The 23,159-nt window shown below is 37.5% G+C and overlaps 1 protein-coding gene and 1 long non-coding RNA gene across 2 annotated transcripts in view; one reads left to right on the top strand and one right to left on the bottom strand.

Annotated features, from left to right (window-relative positions):
- Positions 1 to 777: 777 nt before the first annotated feature.
- The window catches only part of LOC124399436 (fibrinogen C domain-containing protein 1-like), an 88,868-nt gene continuing 66,486 nt past the window's right edge, over positions 778 to 23,159 (top strand). The window contains exon 1 of the mRNA XM_046870328.1: positions 778 to 1,385. Coding sequence (XP_046726284.1) covers positions 1,338 to 1,385 — 48 coding nt within the window. The 5' untranslated portion in view covers positions 778 to 1,337. The remainder of the gene's footprint in view (positions 1,386 to 23,159) is intronic.
- On the bottom strand, positions 3,927 to 4,515 carry LOC124399437. The gene is made up of 3 exons (XR_006928233.1): positions 4,394 to 4,515; positions 4,188 to 4,259; positions 3,927 to 4,053 (listed from the first exon to the last, which is right to left on the bottom strand). It is a non-coding gene; the product is annotated as an uncharacterized LOC124399437 (long non-coding RNA).

Raw genomic sequence — 23,159 nt, 5'->3', positions numbered from 1 at the left:
ATCTGACCTTCACTCCCCAATGAGCCTTGGCCACCCATGACCCTGTTACTGGGTCACCACTGTTCCTTCCGTACACCACTTTTGATAGATACTGACCACTACAGACCAAGAACATTCCACAAGAACTGCAGTTTTGGAGATGCTCTGACCCAGTCATCTAGACGTCAAAATTTGGCCCTGGTAAAACTTTCAAAAATCCTTATGCTCACCCATTTTTCCTGCTTTAAACACATGAACTTTGAGGACAAAATGTTCACCTGCTGCCTAATAAGATCCTACACACTAACAGGTGCCATGATGAAGAGATAATCAGTGTTATTCACTTCACTGCTAAAAATGTTTAAATATCAAATTTTAAGTTTGGTATAATATCTATATGCTTTTCCAGATAACATTTAACCCTATGTCTATAGGTTTCTATGTTTAATTTCTATCTATCTATCTATCTATCTATCTATCTATCTATCTATCTATCTATCTATCTATCTATCTATCTATCTATCTATCTATCTATCTATCTATGTTTGAGAATTATGCTTCTTGAAAGATAAAAAAGAATATATATTTTTTATATATAATAATAATTATTATTAATAATATATTGCAATATAAAATGTAAAAATGTATAAAATATATGACAGATTTACTCATTAGGGTACAATCGTATTGACAGTTTAGTTGAAAACCCTCGCTGGGGAAGCAAAGCAGTGAACACAATCTGGCAACCCCAGCCTTCAGGAGCCTGGCTGCTGCTGTTTGTCGGCTGTAAAGCGGCGCTTCATCTCAGCAGAGCCGCACTACAGAGAGTGAGGATGTGAGTCCGACACGTTTCTAAAGACTCCACATCTCCTCTCATGGACGCTACAGGATTAACCCGACCTGCAGCACTTCTCTGGATACACATTTCTCCCCAAAATACCGACATCTTCCTCTTTTTCTTTCTATCCATTTTTTGTCTAATGTGTTCTTCTTGTCACGTTGACGGACAGGGGAAGTTTCCTCCTATGAAGATCTGCCTAAGAAGAAGCGGCTTTCGCATCACTCCAGCTCTGTAATCTCTACATGTATTTTTAATAATATATATAATTTTTTACAAAGTGTTTTTTTTATTATTATTTAAATGAGTGTCTGGAGCAGGTCCTGAATCTCAGTGCTGAAGGTGTGCATGTGCTGCTTAAGTAGTTAATTCATGGAGGAATCAAACGGATTTCTTTACAGTCCATGAGGACAGAATATCGGCTTTTTTTCCCCGGAAGTTGTTTTTGCTTGTTTGTTTGTTTGTTTGTTTGTTTGTTTGCCCTCTCGGAGAATATCAGTGAAGCAGCTCGGGGAAAATCATGAACAGCGTCACGGAGCTTGAAGACGGACCGCAGCACAAGGCTCAGGTAGACCCCACTGGATGAGACCCAGCCATTTTATATATATATAAATATATACACTCTGTTTCTAATAATAAAAAAAAAAAGATAAAAACAAATCAATCCACCTTCAGCACATGAAGATCATTTCTTTTAGGAGTCGAGTGTGAGGTTGATGACTAAGCATGCTTGACATCTTTTTTCTAGGATGAAATCTAATTATAGTGACTCTAATTTTCTGTTTCTGTGCTATTAGGGTTAAAATGAATTAAAACCACTTTTGGTATTTGCATAATGTTGCCAAAAGTATTTTTTTTAAATAGTGCAGCCTTGCTTTATTGATCATTTCAGGGGAAAGTAGCTACAAGCAAAAAAAAAGTGGGTGTACACCACTGGATGACGTCACAAAACTAATTTGCATATCCATCCATCAATCGCCACAATTATTTCATTATCCTTCAAAACAGGCGGCTTTCATGAAAACAATCACAACATAACAGCGTTGAATGTTACGATAAACCAGAATTTTGTCTTTTTTTCTCTTCATGTTCATCCAGTGTCTGTGTTTCCTCTGGATTCTCTAGTTTCCTTACATACCAGTTAGGTGGAGGCGGTAAATATTTTGTCGTGTGAACAGTCCTGGGTCCCCTGTGATGGACTGGCATCCAGTGCAGGTATATTCCCAGTATTCCCAGGATAGGCTCTGGCGCCGTAGTGCCCCTGACCTGGATAAAGAGACTACTGAAGATGAATAAATGAATATTTTACCGAAAATGCAGTCACCGTGCTTCAGATAACGTCCAGAAAAGCAGAATAACTGCTCTTTCTCTGATAAAGGAAAATATTTGAGTATGTGGGGAGTAGCAGTTAAACCAGGCATAATCATGTTTCTAGGACATGTCTGCTGTAAGGAATGATTAGTGTCTGAAATAAGCCATTCAGCACAAGGCTCTTATAGTTGCTTCCACATTTTTTTCCCTGAGTCCTCTTTATTAACCCTTGTTGGGAAATAACATTTCACATTTGCCAGAGCTCATGTCAGTGTTTATCGCAGCCTTCTCTTTCACACAGTGTTAGAGCTGAGGAATGCTTTTTTTCCCATGCTCGTTGATGGCTGGGAAAAGTGTCTTGGCATTGCTTTTTTGCAGAATAGAGAGGACTGTGCTTGATGCCTCAAGAAGATGAATGAATAATTTCACCCCTGTGTGTCCCTAGCTATAGAAACTGCACTATTTAGAATGCTATTCTTATTTAAGAAAATCACTTTTGGCTTCTGGTTTATGAGAAAGAAAATGTAATACAGTTTACAGCAGAAAGGTGTTGGGCTGTTTCATGACATGAACACGAACAAAACATTTATTTCATATATATATATATATATATATATATATATATATATATATATATATATATATATATAATTTCTAGGGGATGTGTTTGGATTTTTTTTTAATTTCCACTAAAAGAGTCTTTTATCTCATAGTAGATACACGATAGAACATATTAATGTAGTTTTATATTTTTTTTTTATGTTTTTTTTCCCTTGAAAATGTAGGTAATCCTGTTTTCCCCATCCTGCCTTATTACCCTACCCTGTTGATTATCTTGCCCTTTTAAACTTCCCTGATATTCTGAACCTACCCTGTGACTCTACCCTGTTTTGCCTATCCTACCCTGTGATTCTACCCTGTTTTGACTATTCTACCCCATGATTCTACCCTAAAATGCTTATTTTACCTTGTGACCCCAACTTGTTTTGACTATTTTAACCTATAATTCTACCCTGTTTTGCCTATCCTACCCTGTGACACTTACCCTATTTGCCTATCCTACCCTATGACACTTACCCTATTTGCCAATCCTACCCTGTGACACTTACCCTTTTTGCCCATCCTTCTTTGTGACACCTTTTTTTGCCTATCCCACCCTGTGACTCTACCCTGTTTTGGCTGGTTTACCCTGTTTTGCGTATCCTACCTGTGACTCTGCCCTGTTTTGACTATTCTAGCGTTTTGACTATTCTACCCTGTTTTGTCTATCCTACCATTTGATTCTACCCTGTTTTGCCTATCCTACCCTGTAACTTTACCCTGTTTTGTCTATCCTACCCTTTGATTCTACCCTGTTTTGCCTATCCTACCCTGTAACTCTACCCTGTTTTGCCTATCCTACCCTGTGACTCTACCCTGTTTTGCCTATCCTACCCTGTGACTCTACCCTGTTTTGCCTATCCTCCCTGTGACTCTACCCTGTTTTGCCTATCCTCCCTGTGAATTTACCCCTTTTTTGCCTAACTGCCCTAACCATGGTTTGACTATCGTTCCCTGTGTACAGTGATCGGTTCTTCAGTGAATTTTATAAAATGTAAAATGTCTGTGGTATGAGGAACAAAACACTTCCTGGAAAATAATCAACATCAGCCCATGGTCACATCACCCTGACATTGATTACTTTCCTTCACTTGCACACCTGAATTGTTTTATTCCTTACTTCTGATGGTGAAAAACAAAGATTCAAGCAATGAAGGCTTTTTTACAGAAGCTCTAAAACTTATAAGTATGCACTTACTGTCCATTAGAAGATTCGCTCATCCCTATGCCATGACAGATGCCTTCATGCCACGGAGGAAGTGAGGGATGATGTTTCATTGCTAAGTGTGTGAGCGAAGTGTGTGAATGTTCGTCTGTTTCATTCACTGTAAACCGATGGAACGCAAAGTTGGATTAATGTGCTTGTGGGTTGTCATTTTAATGACAAGCGATTCGTCAATTCTGTGATTTATGTCTATAAGGAAGTTAGAGCATAAAAAAATGACTACAATTTACACACCTGTGTTCTGAATGTTAACGTCATGCCATATACACACACAGGCTTTGTGCTGGCTCATCTGCCATCCTGCTCCTGTTGTACACACCATAAGTTATTTCAGGGTTTGCTAATTAATCAGCGTGAATTCATCTGGCTGCCTGGTGTTTATTAATAAACTCCGTTCCCTCAGGAGACAAAGGTACTCTCGTGGGATCAATAACACTTACCTGCAGTGGAGAAGTAGAACAGAATGGCTTAGTGCTTGATGAAAGCGTCCTTTACTTCCGCCTGTTAGGATTTTCCAGCTGAGTGTGAAGGAACGCTACTTAAATGCCATTTTCCAAAAAATATATCTTTTCGTGGCACTTCAACAAGGTGCGTGTCAAGTACCGAGGAAGAAAACGGATTGTTTATTTATTGAAAAGGTGCTAAAAAGCATGATAGGCATGCAAACAAAGCAATAAAGAAACCAAAACCTGATCAAGAAGCCATAGACTGTGGACCCTCACAACAACCATGGAAGACCAGAGTGAAGGGTGAGGCGACTGCATATACAAGTGCTGATCAAGGAGACAAGGAACAGATGTGAGTGATTATTGACATGTGAGTCAGGCATGTTAGGGTGTAGTGGATGATGGGAGGTGTAGCCCAGAGTCATAATCCCAACACGGTTTGTGTTCAGGAATGCAATCATTTTGAATTGATTTGCTAATATGGTTTCCCTAATGAACAGATGTTTATAAAGTAGTCATTTGACACCTACCCCCCAAAAAAAAAAAAAAAAAAAGCAAAAGATTTTGCAGTATTGAGGTGTATTGAGCCAAAACAATTCAATGGACAATCTGTCTGATGGTAGAACAGTTTTTATTAGCATGAAAAATGGTTGAATGCTTTTAAAATCAAGAACACAGTGTTTAGACATTTTGAGAAATTAAGGACGTTAGCGGGACTCATTAGACGCATTAGTCTAATATAAGTCATTGCATTAGCAGGCTTTGCCACCACAAGTCCTTTTCTCGGTGCCCAAAACATAGGACTGGGTAATACAATGGTGTTTTTACTTGCCAATAGGCTACATAATTATTGTATAATTTGTCTTTTCTTAGTCACATCTTTGATTAAAGGAAGAAGGAACTAAAGCGGATTTTATAGATTCATTGACACCATTGTGCTTAAAGCTACTGTCATTTTATATGAGCCATTTGACTTTGCTTCCTTTGCATCCTGTTCGCTGTCAATAAATAAACTTTCACACGGAAAATAATCTTCTGGAAAGACCTTGACTCTAGTCAGCAAATGCAAATGCACTTGCAAATGCAAGTGCCTTTCACCTCTCTGTCTCTCTTTTATATGGCTATACAAGAGTAGCCTATAAATGAATGAGAAGCCAAGTGGTAGCTTGAAAACATATCAAATAAACCATGGAGTATTTTGGGGTTTTTTTGTACAGTATGTTTTAGGAAATCAAGAACAGGAAAGCCAAAAAATGCCAGTCCAAAGGTTCATTTTAGTGTTTTGCACATTCAAAGATGGCAAAAAAAAAACAGTTTGTATCAACAACAGATTTATATAACCATCCCCCTTCTGCTTATCATCCTATTGTAACATAATGGCATGGACTTGTTTGCTGGTTGCATCACATGTTGCTAAGAAACAAAGTGAATAAAAACACGCAATTTCCTCACAACGAAAAGTGTAAAATCATTGAAACTGGCAAAGCTGTCGGTTAAGAACACGTCTTCAGTGTCAGTGCTTAGTCAAAAGATTTTCCACCACGGAAGAGTCTTCAGACCAGAGAAGTTCAATATTTCCGGTTTCTCTATGACAGCGGTCCCCAAATCTCTTTTCTGTGAGGGCCACATCATTTTTCCTTTCTTTAATGGGGGCCGGGTTGGTCTAAAACAGAAAAATATCATGGGTTGGAGTGACTACCAGTGTTAACGGCAAAGATTTTAATAGGATTTTAAATGTATTTATGATACGTTCTAATGCTAGATTAGTTTAATATTTTGTTATGCACCTGACAAATGAGCATTACTTTTCAAGAAATATAGAACCTGTTATTATATATAGTTCTTTTAATACCTGGATTCAAGCATGTAAGAGCTAGCATGGAACAGATCCCTTGCAGTTAACCTCCACTGTTTTTCTCACCATTTCATTGTGAATTTTCTGAGAACTTTGCTATAGCAGTTAACATATTAGTTTTCATGAAAGACTACAATTATTGGACACCAATTGTGAAATTGTTCAAGGAACCTATTCAACCAATTCTTACTAACAAATTGAAATTTTTTAGCTGAAAATTGGTTAATTAAAGAAAGCAGCCTCATTTGTTGTTTAAGTTTGGTCAAAATTGTAACGAACTGCTAACATGACTTACGTCAGCTTAAATTGTGGCAGCTATTAGGGTTTAGAAATTGAACCAGTGGTGTGAATGGCTCCTGAGGTGAAATAGCTTTTTTGTAATGAAGTGGCTTTTAAAGCGCTGGCTGAAGACAATCACTGTGCTTCCTATTCATCAGCCCCCTACTACCAACTACAAATATTGCTTTGAGTTTAACTCAGTCTTCAGCTTTATGGACAAAAGAAGTGCAGGGTGTTTTTTCCTGACAGAATCCTATAAATTTCAACCATTTGTGTGAATATTTTTAGCACTGGTTTCCAAGTACACCAAACTGAATGTCATTTAAAAAGCTCACTGTGCAGTAATAGTAAACTTGATTGCATGGCTTGGCATCGTGTGCCATGGGCTCGTTTTTTGCCACGTTTTTATGTGTTATATTGTGATTTTTTTTTCTACGCACTAGAAAAGCATCAGCATCTGTTTTCTCTGTAGCCCAATCAGCATCTGAGAACACTTTTCACTTTTTCCTTCAGGTCTTAACTGTCCCTATCTGTAGGTAGATAAGCAAATAAAATATCTAGTAAATATAGTGAAAACACAGAAAACATTAATTATTCCTAATTGGCAAAGTCAATTACAATGCAAAAAGGACCCAAGAAGAGTCAACGTGGACGTCATGGAATTAAAGGATGTTACAGAGCCAGGCTTTGTTGATTTGTTGGATGGGTTTTTGAGGTAAAAAGAAAGGAACACGTTTTTTGGTATTTCAGAAGTTGCAATGTCACATTCGTATGCAGCTAATGCGATGACCTTTTTGTTTTCTAACCGTTACTCTGAATATCAATTGAACTGAAGCTTAGAGGCACAGCTTTGTGTGGAAAAAAATTGCACCCCTATTTGCTTGTTGAACATCCCATTCCAGATTTAGTGCCCTTTTGCTTTTATAATTACCTCCACTCTTTTGAGAAGACTGATCAAGATTTTGGAACATATATGTGTTTAAGATGAGAAATTGATGTTAGTTGACTAGACCTGGTAAATTGTTGGTGTTTCAGTTCATCGCTAAAGTGATCAGTAAGTTTGAGGTTGAGTTCCAGCTTCTCTGCAGAAGAATTCATTTTTTCATTGAGCTCTTTTTGTACCCAGGGGTACTTTTATGCTGGAACTGGAATCCATTTTAGACATTTGTGTGCCTAAAACCCTGTGACTTTGTGCGACGGCCCATGTATGGGTATGATGGTCAGGTATCCGATTTGTCTATAGAAAATACAGTAAATCTACTGCATGTATGATAGATGAATTATGGCGTGAATCTTCTGGTGAGCAGGGACTTAAAATCTGATTTTATTGCTGCCACATGTAACATGATTCAATTAAGTTATACTTCCACAGAATATAAAATATGGGAAGGTATTGGTGTATGCAAAAAAAAATCAATGTTTGTTACTGTACTTAAGTAACTTCTTTGCATATCTGTACTTTACTGAAGTATTTTTATTTGGAGAGACTTTTACTTTACTTCTACATTTTAAAGTCTTTGTAGTTCACCCAACTACATTTTGCGAAATCAGTCGTTCTTTGTATTTATGAGTGGAAAAAAACGTAACCAGTCAAGCATGCAGCAATCCACCAATCAGGATAGAGAGCACTCTGTTTTGATTGCTGCTTGGTGCTATCTACTCAGCACAAACATACAGTTCGGTGTCAGTTAAACAGACAGCGGAACATTTTGAGAAGAATAAATGATGGAAGAAACTCTAACTTGCCACAACACCCTTGGCCTTATTGGCTTGATTTTTCTAAAATGGTTAAAAAGAGGTATTTGGGCTCATGATCATTTTAATAGATATTAATCAAGGTTTGACTCATTAATATCTTTCTAGTAATCTACCAATCTAATATCTGCAGGCTTCATCCGGATTGTGGATGAGTGTGAAGTCCAGCCAAGTCTCCAGTATTTGCTCCTTGGTTGCTGTCGTTTAAATATCCATTATAGAAGTGTGACAAAAGAGTGGGCAGAGAAAACCTGACTGAACACACATGGCAGAATTCACAGGAGAATGATAGCAGGACATAAACAACTCTGTGGTTGTTTATCAAAATGGTATCAGTCTGCTTCACTTCATTTGGTGTCTGATGTTGTGGGTGAGTGATAAGCTCTTCTTGGAGAGAATGTCATTAAGTTCATTAATACCTGAGGTGCTTTTTTGATTCAGTTTCTTGGTGTGTTTTTTTTTTTTACATTAATATCTATATTACTGTCGGTAAGATAACGTCCATAGTCCAAGATATGCTACAGCACTGAAGCTGGATTCTGATTGGTCAGTAGTTTTTGACCAACCTTCTAATAAAGCAAAAGACTCCAATGACCTTCGATTAAAGCAATCTATATACAAGGCAAATCACAGGCTTATCTAAACACATGTGTTCTAATACATTATTGTTTCTATGGAATGCTATATTCAGGGCTTGGGTATTCACACCAATGGATTATAACTGTGGTATTTTGATATTTTCTGTAAAGATAACATTCATTTAACTTTTTAAAAGGAGTGTCAGTGAAAATTAACAGTCATACCAACAGCTATTGAGTGTTGTCTGGATCAAAGATTTGCAAAAAAGAAAGGCTACAAGGGAATAAATATATATAACATATAGCTACTATGACATAGTGATTAAAAGGAACAAACTGCTTTCTTGGACATTCCACTTATTAAGGGGGAAGTGGAGGCTCAGTGGTTTTAGGCTCTGGGTTACTGATTGGAAGGTCAGAGATTCAAGCCCCAGTATTGCCAAGCTGCCACTGTTGAGCCCTTAACCCACTATGCTCCAGGGGTACTGTATCATGGCTGGTTTTGCACTCTGACTCCAATTTCCCAATATCGTCAAGTATATGTGACAAGTAAAACGCACCTTTAGCTTAAATATAATGAGTAAAAATGTGAATTTGTTTTGAAGAACTACCTATTTGTAGTCATTTGGCAAATTGCTGTGGTGTAAGATAAATGAAATACTTGGTGTTATAATAAGAACATTACTCACTTGGTAGTAATGGTAAGTTCTCTTCATGCCGTTTTCTATAATAGCATGCCTCAAGTGTGTTATTCCATATAACACAGTATAATATAGAAATATTGTATGTATGATTAATGGAACCAATTAATTTCACTAGTCTTTTTTTTCTTTTAGTTTGTAGTATGAATATTCATGAAGAATATCCAAATACAGTATCCATGAAATTACTGAGCAACTCCAACTACAATGGCTCAGGACCAAAGGTGAATTTAATAGCCTATCACTGCACACCTTAACAATGATGAAACTATAATGAATGGACATTCGGTGCCACCCAGATGAGAATGGGTTCCCTTTTAGAGTCTGGTTCCTCTCAAGGTTTCTTCCTCATGCCATCTCAGGTACTTTTTCCTTGCCACATTCGCCACTAGTTTGCTCATTAGAGACAAAGAATGATAAGGAACAACTTATACATTCTTTTATAACCACTTTATTTCTGTAAAGCTGCTTTGAGACAATGTCCATTGTTAAAAGTGCTATCCAAAAAAAAAAATGAATTGAAACTTGAACGAATAAACTGAATGGACCCCCAAAACTGGTGGAAATGCTGTTCTTGTAAACCAGAAACCTGATCCTAAATTCGAGTTCCAGTTTTAAGCTGCTTTATTTATCCAGACCCTAGAACCTTCCCCGAAGGACACTCAGTGAAAGTATCTGTCTTGCAGGACCAATCAATGTGAGCAGGAGCTTGAGAGGGTGTTGGATTTGATTTCCATCTGTAAGCACCACTTTATCTCTGAAGCAGCGATGGAGAAGGGTGGTACCTGCCCTTCCGTTGAGAGCGAATGCAATAGTGGAGAGCAGGCATGTCTAAACCGGTGTCTTCATTACAGAGTGCCACACGTGTGTGTGTGTGTGTGTGTGTGTGTGTGTGTGTGTGTGTGTGTGTGTGTGTGTGTGGTACACCACCGGGGACCATAAACACAGCTGGAACCTGCTCTACAGCAGTTCGCCCTCTGTAATGCTGCTCCTTCTGTTGGCTCTGAAGGATTTGCTCATTAGGGCATTTATACACTGCAGCTTACACATGATACTTCCCTTACAGACTCCACAGAGTTTCTGCATCAGATCTTGTGGCAAAATGAGATCAGCTCACCATAATTCACACTTGTCAGATAGATGTCTATTTTCTGGAGTAATGGTTAGCAAGATTTCTCTTACAAATACAGAATCATGTGCACATGGATAACTGCTTTCCTTAGCACAGGATTTATCTCAAGGAAACGCTGCACCAGAAGCAATTGATGAATGATGTGTGTACAGATGAGTGGATTAATCGTAGCTCTGTCATGCTTTGGGGAAATCACCTTTACCTTATATACTGAAATATTTTTATCCAGAGTGAGCGCTTTCATGTTGACCCCACCCCCATCTACTGGGTCATTAGGAAATCGACGAATAGGTTGTTTAGGATGCCGATGCAAATCATTTACATTTATATTTTACATTTATAGGATTTGGCAGATGCTCTTTTACAGAGCGACTTACAACTGAGATGTTGAGGGTTATGGACCCAGCAGTAGTAGCTTAGTGGTGCTGAGATTTGAACTCGTGATCTTCTGATCCATAGTCCAAGCTACCACCTAGCCAATCACGTGTTATGACCTTTACTTTTACCAGATCTCAACACAGATGAAAATCAATAAGAGATTTTGTAATAGTGGTGATCAGTGATTGGCTATTAGGAACAATGCTGATGAGTAATTGGTTTCTGGGTGCCTTGGTGAGCAGTGATTGGCTTTTGGGAGTAATGTTGATTGCTCTTTGGGGACAAGAGTGAACTGTTTCCTTCTTTCGGATCTGCCTGGTTTGTACCCACTCTGTGCAGGTGGGGATGGTTTTGCATCAACAGCCTGGGGATCCATGAAATTATAAAGCAACATGGTAGATTTAAGGATGGATTTGGACTGTAGTTAATGTCAACAGTCTACTATAATGGCTAAGGACCACAGGTTAGTGTTAATTGTCATCATAATGATGTTAAAAGTTAATAATGGACATTCTGTGCCACCCAGATCAGCATGGGTTCCCTTTTGAGTCCTGATCCTCTAAAGGTTTTTTCCTCATGCCATCTCAGGGAGGTTTTCCTTGCCACAGTCGCCAGTAGCTCGCTCATTAGGGACTAAATTACAATGATAAGGAACAAACCTATACATTCTTTTATTACCACTTTATCTGTGTAAAGCTGCTTTGACACAATGTTAGCTGTTAAAAGTGCTATACAAATAAAAATGAATTAAACAAGTTTATTGATGGAAATAATGCTGGTTAGTGACTGGTTGTTGGGAACAATGGTGATTAGTGAATAGTCTGTGGGAGTATGATTAGTGATTCGGTGATTAGTAGTAAATAAAATAGTGCTAATAAGTGATTGGTTCTTGGGTACAATAGATGTTAGTGATTGATGTGACATGAAGTGAAACATAGACTTTTGCAAATGCAACTTAGGCTTTGCTGAACCAGCTTTTATATTCAATCCAATTAAAGGTAATAATGTTAAAGAAACAAGCTTATTTGTTTTATACCTACTTCAAACTAATTCCATTTGAAGTTTCAGCGAAAGCTAACATATCAATAAACAGGACCACTGTTAGTAAGCTTTTAGCCATTTACTGGGTACTGATTGTACTATTTGATGAAGCATGACTTTTTACAATGAACAGTCCAATTGCACAATTACTGCTTCATACAACTGTCAGGCCCAGGAGGCAAAAAAGCAGTGAAAAGTTAAAGGGTAATAATATCCCTACATTGTCCCTGTAGTCATTAAACCAGGGACAGTGGCTTGAGGGAATCTATTGAACTCATCCATATAAAACTTCAAGGCACTGGTGTAAATAAGTGTGGGAGACAAATCACAAAACCACAAACATTTTGTCTTTGCCTTCCAATCAACACTCAAGCTGAATCAAAAGCTTCTATCAGTCATGATGTGCCCTTTACTCTTAGTATGCCATGCAGTCAGTGGGGTATCCTGATTCCCTCCACAGAGCTTTTAGGTATTTCTGATGCTTTTTAAAGCAAGTGGCATTGGCACATCTTGACAATGCACACCATCTATGTCATTGACATCCAAGGATTTGTAAACCAAACACATGAGATAAAGGTGGGGCTGAAGTTTAGATACTAATAGAGGAAGGAAAGCAGGCAGAAAGCCTGTTTCCTACAATTGAGTGACTTTGACAGCTGTCATCTGCTAGTGTGGACACCAAGACAGAAATCAGGTGTGGACAAACCAATTAGTGCCAGCATTCTTCAGCCATAACAAGTTGTCATTTCATCAGCCTGTTACATAAAAGTCCAAAGCAGCATCCTAATCAAGGACACAGAGACAGCTGCCCCTATGGTGCTCACCCCATTTTGTCTTCGTCAAACGTTAAAAGCTCATCAGAATTTTCTTCGAAAATGAGGTAAATCTCCAGAGGCATCCACTTTATTAGAGAAATGCAATCAGGAAAAAAGAAGTCTCTAATGGATTTCCAAGTGGTTGTTTTCTTTAAGCCAGTGTCCAAAGGCAAGACAACTTGCATTCTAGTCATGTGCAAAGACAATTACAATATAATATGCACAAATGCACAAGACACAAGAGGAAGTTTTGGGGTCTTAATTTTTAGTGGAGACAACACATTTATCCTTAAGAAATGAGTTTATGTGTATATGTGTGGACTTATCTGTCCAGAGAACTGTTTTTCAGTCATTTACTGTCTAATATTTGTGTGTTTTTTGCTTTTTACCTTCGTTTGTTGCATTAAAAAAAAATGCATGTGTTTAAAAAAACGATAAAAGCCTAGGTGGTTTCTAATAAACGTCATGGTGGTATGATGCACCTCAGGTAACTGACTTGCTTGCTCCACTGACCATATCGGTTTAGATGATGGATGTCTGATCAGAAGGTTGTGAGTTCAAATCACCAGCACCACACAGGTGCCACTGTTGGTGTTGTAAACCACTCAACTGTACAACAATAGTTATAATAATATAAAAAACAATATAATTGTAAGTAACTCAAAATAAGGGTGTCTATAAAGTGCCATAAATGTGAATGTACTGTAGATTAAGCATACTAACAGCATGTTGACTCATCGTTGAGGTTACAAACACAATGTGCTTCATTGGAAACTTTGTTAGAAGGACAAAACATTCATGTATTTATGGTTTACTCTCAACCACCTTGAAGACCACCCATTTTGTCAGATATAGTAGGGATTGCACTAGAGTTTATATTCCTGTTAATTTTCATCAGCTTTTACATTAATTCTAGTCCAGTAATTGGGCAGGCCGCCTTAACTTTATTCCTGAGGCATACAAACATTCGCATTTAGCTGTTTAACATATCAACATCCCTCTGCAGCACATATCGATTGTAAGAGGATGTGTGTGTGTGTGAAGCTCTCATTTGTCTAAATGACAAGATGGTGACATTAGGAAAGCAGAAATAGAGCTGTTTGCATCTCCCTATGCTCAGTTATTAAGCATTTATCACCTCAAATGTGCTAATGAAGTTTTACTCGCCAATTTGGCCCTCACTGTCTTGATATATGTCTCTGTGTTATTGTTTCTAGCAGCAGAAATTGCACTACTGGCTGATTTCTTTTCACAGCACACTATAGAGTCTCTGGAGACTGTTAAGTGTAAAAATCCCAGTAGATCTGAATTGTTTAAAATCAACACCAACTATTATTATTATTATTATTATTATTATTATTATTATTATTATTATTATTATTTCTATTGGACAAATGGTCCAAGATGTTTTGGGTATCTCGTTTTTCCACAAACATTCGAAATCTTTGATATAGACATTACCTGTATATCTTGACCAGGGTGGTTTTACATGGGCACTGACCTCAACCCTATTGGGACACCTTTGGGATGAATTAGAGCATTGACTGCAGTCCAGGCCTCCTCATCTTACATCAGTGCTTGACTGTACTAATGCCCTTGTGGCTGAATGAGCACAAATCTCTACAAGCAGACTCCAAAGTATAGTGGAACATCTTTCCGGTAGAGTGGAGGTTATTATAACAGCAAATTACATGCGGAATAGGATGTTCAAAAAGCATAAAGTGGTCCCCAGTTGCTTTCAAAAATTGCACCCCCCCCAGCCCCTATGGTACCTCAGTGAATTCATCTAGACATTATGTCACTTTATAAACGTAATAGTGTACAGTATTTTAAGCAAATACATAATTTAAATTGTTAGTCCTAATGTTCCTGAACATTCGGTTAAAGTTAACAGTTCCATGTTACTTCAATGGGGGTTCAGGTGGGAAAGGAGTGAGGGTTTCTTGGGGTAAATAAGCTAGAGTGGAGAGAGAGAAAGAGGAAGAGAGAGAGAGAGAGAGAGAGAGAGAGAGAGAGAGAGAGAGAGAGCCGGGTTAGGTATAACCCTTGTAAACCATGGGTTCTTACTACATCAGTGTGATGCCCCTTTGCTTCTTATTGCAATCCACTGCAAAACCATAAGAAAGCTGTACATTTGTAAAGCTATTTTCCACACCACAGCTAATCAATTGCAACTGTGCATATTAAGTTTTATATAATCCATATTACATGGTGGGGTTTATGTGCTTTTTTTTTTATTTTAGAGTAAACTGCTGGCTAATGCAGGGATGAGTGGTCTTACATAGAAGCCACTATAATCCATGTCGACTGATGTTGCTTTCAGCGATTTGGTCCCTGCACAGGTCTAATTTACAGAGCAGCTGGAGCTTGACCATATTTTTTGCACTTGGTGGTTTTTTAGCACTGTTGGTGTGTTTGGAAACTTGCTTTCGTTCCTTAAGTTGCAGCGCTTGTTCAGTATTTATAGCACACACGATGCATTTCACAGATAGCGTAAGATTTCAGCTTTTATCAGTGCAGTGCCATGCTACCTGCCAGATTCTGTTATCATATCAGTGTGCAGTAGAGCTTGGTTTTCAAGAACACGAGAGGTCACCCCTCAAGCTTGGAGCTGTACTGTAGCTATAATTACAGCCATTTTTTTTCGTAATGCTTTTTGACCCGCTCTTGTAAACTGTATGTCATGTAAATCTGTACACCAGGGAGAAGAAAACACCTGCTGCATGTGGTACCTCTGCTATCAACCTGTGCATGTCTGAGAAAGCATCTGTGTGCCTTAAGCTTGATAAGAAAAGTATCTTAACATAAAAGCTAAACATTTAATCTGTTGATGAGGCGTCTTTCACGTAAGGTGAATTTGTCATTTATACATACTGTATATATAAATCATCACTGTGCTCTTTGAAAAATGATATTTCATTCAACTTCTAATCATACATCGATTTTGTCCATGCTCACATACTGTATATAAAATTTGATGTTTCTCTTATGATTCAACAAGTCACACATCCATCTAGTGTATGACACAATCCATTATCCACATACAGGAACCTGTCAGTTCTAATATGTAAACAAAAATCATATTTGGCAGCATTTTACTTTCTGAAAAGACATATAATTGATATCATGTCTAAATCTCCTTTTCAATGCAACTGTAGGTTAGCCTTTGTTTTGACATGTCCATTTATCCATTCAGGTTTTCATTGCCTTTGGTGGTGGTTTAACTGCAAAAAAGTCCACTTTAAATAATAATCAGTAGAGCTGCTCTTGCTTTGCATTTCTGTAAATCAGCGGGATTACGCATCGACGTGCGACAGCATTAAAAACACTTGCCTCATACCGTGTTGGACCCGCTAGTGCCACCAAAACACCTTTGAACCATAAACCCATCTGGCACCAAATTCAAGCAGCAGACCTTTGTAAGTCCTGTAAGTTGTAATTTAAGGCCTCAGTGTTTTGTTCAGCATATCCCACAAATGCTTGATCTGTTGAGATGTGGAAAATTTCATGGTCAATTCAACACGTTCCTTGAAACTTAAATGAACAATATTTATAGTGTGTTAAAGAGCATTATTCTCCTGAGAAAGTCACTCCGCAGTAGGGAATAGTGGTGGACAGTAAATGTAATACGTTACTGTACTTAAATAGCTTTTATTTTATAAAGTATTTCAATTTTTTTTACTTCACCTCATTTAAAAAGTCAATTATCTTACTAACTACATTTTGTAAAATCGGCTGTTCCTTTTTTAATTATGAATTGATAAACACTGAACTGGTCAAGCACGCAGCAAGCCACCAATCAGGGAACTGTAGAGCACTCGCTCTGTTTTGATTGTCGCTCGGTGGCATCTACTTAGTACAAACATACAGCTCAGCGTCAGTACAACAGCAAGCAGACCATTTTGAGAGGAATAAATGATTGACTCTAATTTGCGAGAACTCTGTGTTTTTGCGTAAGGTTTTGAAAAGAAGGTTTCGGGCTCATGATAGATATCAATCAGTGTTTGACTCATTAATATCATTCTATTATTCGATTGTGTGCAAAGAGTTACATTAGAATCTTTCACAAAAACTGAGTTGATTAAGCAGTGACAAAAATGATAACAGGACATTATTGCTATAATAAATCATAGTACGTTGGACACAAGTACATTTGAAGGCGAATACTTTTGTACTTTTACTCAAGTGGAAGTTTAAAGGGAGCACTTTTACTGTTCCTGGAATAATATTTTACTCAGTGTATCTCTACTTTAACTTAAGTACATGGTTTGTGTACTTTGTCCACCACTATTTTGTCCAATCTATCATGAAGGGGTAACCATGGCTTGCAACATGAATACCAGGATCCAGGGTTTCCAAAAATAGGAAGTAGGCTGGCTAGTGTACTTCCTTTAGTGCGTCCTTTATTGCATACTTTGCCATTCCACCAATATCCTCTTTAAGGGCAATGCTTCCTTTATGATGCTGATAGTGAAGACATTACAGCATTTTTCAGATAGAGGAAAATAAAAGTTTTGGCATTCCTGAGAATGACAAGGCTAAAAGCAATGGTGAAACAGTATACCAACCCCAAATCCTAGGGATGCACCGAAATAAAAATTCTTGGCCGAAACCGAAAACCGAAAAAGGAGGAAAGCAAGGCCGAAAACCGAAAAAAACGAAACACCGAAAGAAATTATGGCAATTATTATTACCATTGCATTTATGTCTATGACTGTGTACTAACCTTACTAAAATCAAGGCATTTCAATTGCATAAATTAATATTAAAGTTTCAAAGAATTAATCAATTACAAATTATAAAAATATTTATTTATAGCACATTGCAGCAATGCACAGGATAAAATAAATTAAAATTTAGTCTTAAATGTTTAACTTTAATGCACTCATAATAATGTAAACCTGCTGAAAGGTTGTACAATTAAATATGTTCTTTCATAAAAACAAAGTTCATTTAGAACAAGAGCAACTGCTTAAAGATACAATACAACACTATCACTGGGAAACTTCCTGCCTTTTCAAAAACGTTCGCCACAGACGGAGTGCGCATGCTCGGAGGGGTTTTGCTTTTCTGTGCGTTTGCGTTCCTCTGATATTCAGCATAGCGATCGGATGTTTGGATTTCAAATTAAACCCGATGTGGAGAAAGTTTTTGCAGACGAAATTTCGTCATTACATGTTTTGCAAATCGCTATCCGTGGGTCTTTCTCAGATATACTGAAATACGTCCACACCGCAGACATGTTGTTTTAGACATGCACGTGCAGGCAGCGGTTTCTGTTTGCGTCATCACAACAAACTGTTTCGGCCGTGTTTTTTCGGTGATCAAAGTCTTTCGGCCGAAAACCGAAAATGCACTTTTGGGCCATTTTCAGCCGAAGATTTTCGGTGGCCGAATATTCGGTGCATCCCTACCAAATACCCAATTATCAGTTGCCGTTAAAGTTTTTTCTTCTCACCATACGGATCACATACACTTGATTCATTCCTACCTGGGCATCTCCTATTACTAGGCAAACAGTTTAGTGCCAGTGCAGCATTGAGAATAATTCACCCACCCAGATAATATTTGCATGTAAACACCTTTATCCAGATTTACAATGTGATTTATACAACTGAGCAGTTGATAGTTAAGGGCTTTGCTCAAGGGCCCAGCAGATGCAACTTTTTTCCGGAAAAGAACTCTGAAAAGATTTGTTTGTTGTAAAGTGAAATAGATTTTTCCAAGCTTCACGAAGAAATCCCAGCAATCCCTCTAATTGTTTAATCATTTTTGAGACTACGCATGATGGACAAAGGATAATGAATATTGGGAAACCTAGCAATTTATTCAACAGCTTCATCTAAACCACTGACACATAATTCAAGTTCACACAATGAATTGCCACTTTCAAATGGAAGAGGATATGAATCAGTATGGGAAGTATAAAAGAAAGCTAAGGGCCTTTACCACAGCCATCTATCTCCTCAATGAACTCGTTTTTCTTCAAAGTGCACCACACTTTATTTAACTTTACATCAAAAGCCAAGGTGAGGTGAATCTGTGACTCAAGGCATCTCTCTGTGACTCTCCCCTCTTTGTGAACCTGACACCTTGCCTTCACTTCCCTGAATAAGTAATCATGTCATCATAGCGTAGTTTTCACTCAGGTGTCAGTGCAGATGACCTTCGCTCTGCTTCTGCTCTCGCTGCGTTTTGTCAGTTCATATTGGTTTAACTTTCCTGCTGACAGATAAAGGTTCTTAGATGTTCTAATATTTCAAAGTTAAAAAGAAATACTGACTCTACTTGGTTGTGAATAATGTAGTCACATTGCCAATCAGTTTAACAAGTCTTCTTTTATACGTAGGGTTTTTTTGGCTGCAATTTAAGGTTTATAAGTAAACTGCACAGAATTGTTCATCTGTCCTATAGAAGATAATAATGTTGCTCTAATGAGGCTCTTTAGCACTGATACCCACCTGTTTTATGACATACTAATTAGCATGTATATAAATTCACGGCTGGTGGTGGCTCAGTGGTTAAGCATTGCACTTTGAATTGGAAGGTCATAAGTTCAAATCCAAGCACCAACTGCTGGGCTCTTGAGCAAGGCCCTTAACGCTCAGTTGGATTAGGGCATCTGCCAAATGTCATATAATTAGTTACACTGTGTCCACCTGTGTAATGTGAGGTCAATACAGCTGTTTTTGGAAGGCCTCAGAGTTTGTTAAAGTACAGTCTGTGGAGCACCATTACATTTATTATTCAAAAAGCAAAGAATAAACAATGTGACCCAAAGTTGAGTGCCCACGTATGGAGACAGAGAAGCAATCAAAGAGGCCAAGGGTAACTCTAAAGGAGCTGGAGTGATCGAACGTTCAGATAAGAGAAACTATACATAGATAAGAAAGCACAGAATAACTATATTAAAGGGCTAATATAAAAAAAAAAATGGCCCATTTACACAGGATTTTTTCCCTTTTGAGACTAGTATTAAGAGTTTTTGTTTCTCAACACAAGAACATTACATTTGACAAAACCTGACACTATTCACACTGTGAAGCATGGTGATGGTAGCATTATTTCTGAGACCTGAGACCTATAAACTATATATAGCATTAGATAAACTATATAAACTATATATAGTTAGATAGCAAAAAAAATTAAGATCAACCCCTAGAATAAAACCTGTTCTGGTAGTCTGGCAAAGATTGAACATTTGTGGCAAGAAACATGGGCAAGAAATGTCAGGATCCAAATGTGTTGAAGACATCCTTGCTTATGTTAAAATAGAAAATATCTTCACTACCTTCAATTTGTCTTGTAGTGCTATAAAACGCAAAAGTAAAGATTGTTGTATATGTGTATATAGATATATTGGAACTCTTTTATTACTGTATTGTTCATTTCAAGTAGTAAATAAAACATTTATGACAAGTAATTCACAATTTTTGTTGAGTTACAGTACAGTACATGTACAATTACCCTTGAAAAAGGAACCATCAAAAGGAGAGTCAAAACCTTTTGTGTTAATTGCGAGGGTCATATATAACCCCTGCAAGTATTGAGGTTGCACTATATATATATATATATATATATATATATATATATATATATATATATATATATATATATATATAGTGCAACCTCAATACTTGCAGGGGTTACTATATGACCCTGCAATTAACACAAAAGGTTTTGACTCTCCTTTGATGGTATATATATATATATATATATATATATATATATATATATATATATATATATATATATATACACACACACACAAAACACTCTTTAAGAGCATATGAATTTTTCAGTGTCTGGAAGAGATGAAAAAAGGTTCCCCAAATAAATACTGAGCTCAATTAATTTCTACGATTCTTGTTAAAAGATGTTTAACAAGAAGATATAAAAGGAAGCAAGGGACAAAGAGCCTATTACTCTAATTAATAACATTTTCAGTACTCTGAAAAGGTTATAGCAAACTAAATAGAAGTAGTAAGGCTTTCTTTAAGTCTATAATTTACCAAGCATCCAATAGCATCTGCTTCATTATGAATGTAAGCATCTCTGCTTTTAGTAAATACAGTCTGTTCCTGTTCTCATCTAACATGTGCACTGCCTGTCAACAATAATACAAAAAGCACATTTCTGACAGAAACTACTTTTATTCCTCTTCCAGACACTTAGTGAGACTGTGCTTCTTTTGAGTCGATTATGAAGGTAGACGTTCAGCTCAGCTGCGGGTGGCACTTTCCTGTTCTAATCATTGCTTTTATCTGCATGGAGAATGTCCTCGTGTATTTCTTGATTTCTTGTGCATAATAATTGATGCCATTGAAAATCTTGCAGCTTACAAAACTGAAAGGATAAGTTATAAATGATGAATGAACTTTCAATTCAATTCAATTCAATTGATTCTTATTTGTATAGTGCTTTTTACAGTGGACATTGTCTCAAAGCAGCTTTACACAGATAAAGAAGTTATAAGGTTGTATAAAAGAATGTGTAGGTTTATTGCCTATAAGTCTGATCCTTATAATAGTTTTTCACTAATAATTGAGCCATTGGCATGTGTGGCAAGGAAAAACTTTGAAGAAACCTTGAGAGGAACCAGATTTAAAAGGGGGACCCATCCTCATCTGGGTGGTACCAACTGTTCATTAATTGCAGTTTCATTTTAGAGGTGTGGGGTAACTTGACAGCCTAAACCAGTGAGCATCACAAAAATATGATTAGCCAATTTAACCATGATTCCTAGTGCCTTCAAACAACAATGTCTGCTAGGAATTTATAATGATTTGGGCAACCGTCTCATGGAAATCATTAGGTCCTGTGAATGCTCTGCATGATGACATATTAGCCACCTAATATGGCACATTTGTACATTTTACTAGGTGCACATTAGACAAACACTTTTTTCTAACAATGTTTCCATATTTGTGGTAAATAATGCTTCTACTAGTACTGCTAAAATTATTTGGGTGGCTTGGTGAGAGATAAGAAGTGAAAGTGTTCAATAGTACCTTCCATGGCCTCCCCAGAATAGGGGTGTTCAATTGTACCTTCCTTGGCCCCCAAGGATGAGTGGTGTTTAGCAGCACCTTCCATGGCCTCCCCAGGATGAGTGGTGTTCAGCAGCACCTTCCATGGCCTCCCCAGGATGAAGGTGTTAAATAGTACTTTCCTTGGCCTCCAAGGATGAGGGTGTTCAACAGCTTCTTGCTTGGCCCTCTAGGATGAATGATGTTCTTCAGCAGCTTCCATGGACTTCCCAGGATAAGAGTGTTCAATAGAAACTTCCATGGCCTTCCCAGGAAGAGAGTGTTTAATAGTACTTTCCTTGGCCCCCTAGGCAATCTCTATAACTACTAGCATTCCTTTTGTTGTCTTGAAGTTAGCTATGAACTGTTTGCTTGCTTAGCATAAATCTCATTTCTCAATTTATCACCAAGTGTGTCTCATTGTGAGGCTTGAGTTTTTTACACCTAACACACCTGCAACATGGGAGTCTGATGATACCGTATGTGCTGGCATGGTTGTGGCAGTTTATTTTATGGATTAACTGGGTCAGTGTGTACCCTTAATTACTTGGTAAAATATGCTGTGTATGAAGGCAGGCTGTCTAAAGTACACCAAAATGCCACATGGTGTTTACAAATGTAAATGAGTTCTCAAATGTCTAATAAGGTTTATAGTGGTGACCTTTATGCATTTATGAATTGACCTTTCTCTTCGAAGACATCTGAAAGGCTTGCTGTACAGGACAAGACATGTTGCTCTATTTCCGTAATGATATTCCAGTTCTTCATTTTATGCCATGACGGAAAAAACATTATTTTTGTGCCATTTTCAGACTTCGTGAAAAAATAAATAGACTGTCTGCTTTATATTGATTCTTTGCAAACTATCTGCAGATTTGTGCCATAAAGACAGGAGTAATGCTTCACATGTAGTGTAGTATAACATATATACAGAGTTCTTCCTCAATTCCTCAAAGATTTCATATTCCAGTGTAGTATCAGATAACTGTACTGATTACTATACAATAACTGGTATTACAGTACATTAGAACCTTGGTTTTCACATTTCAGTCTGAGTCAAAATTGTATTTATTTATTTTATTTATTTATTTTACCATTTAAAAGAGGTTCTCACAGTTTTCACAGTTACATTTTATGAACCCCTGCTGTAAGCAACACTGCTGTGAATCTGCCCTCTGTACATACAGAAACAGAAGC

This window comes from Silurus meridionalis, chromosome 17, assembly GCF_014805685.1.
Source record: "Silurus meridionalis isolate SWU-2019-XX chromosome 17, ASM1480568v1, whole genome shotgun sequence".
In the NCBI taxonomy this organism is placed as follows: Eukaryota; Metazoa; Chordata; class Actinopteri; order Siluriformes; family Siluridae; genus Silurus; species Silurus meridionalis.
Note: the sequence above shows the minus strand (reverse complement) of the source record. Positions and strands in the feature narration are given on the sequence as shown.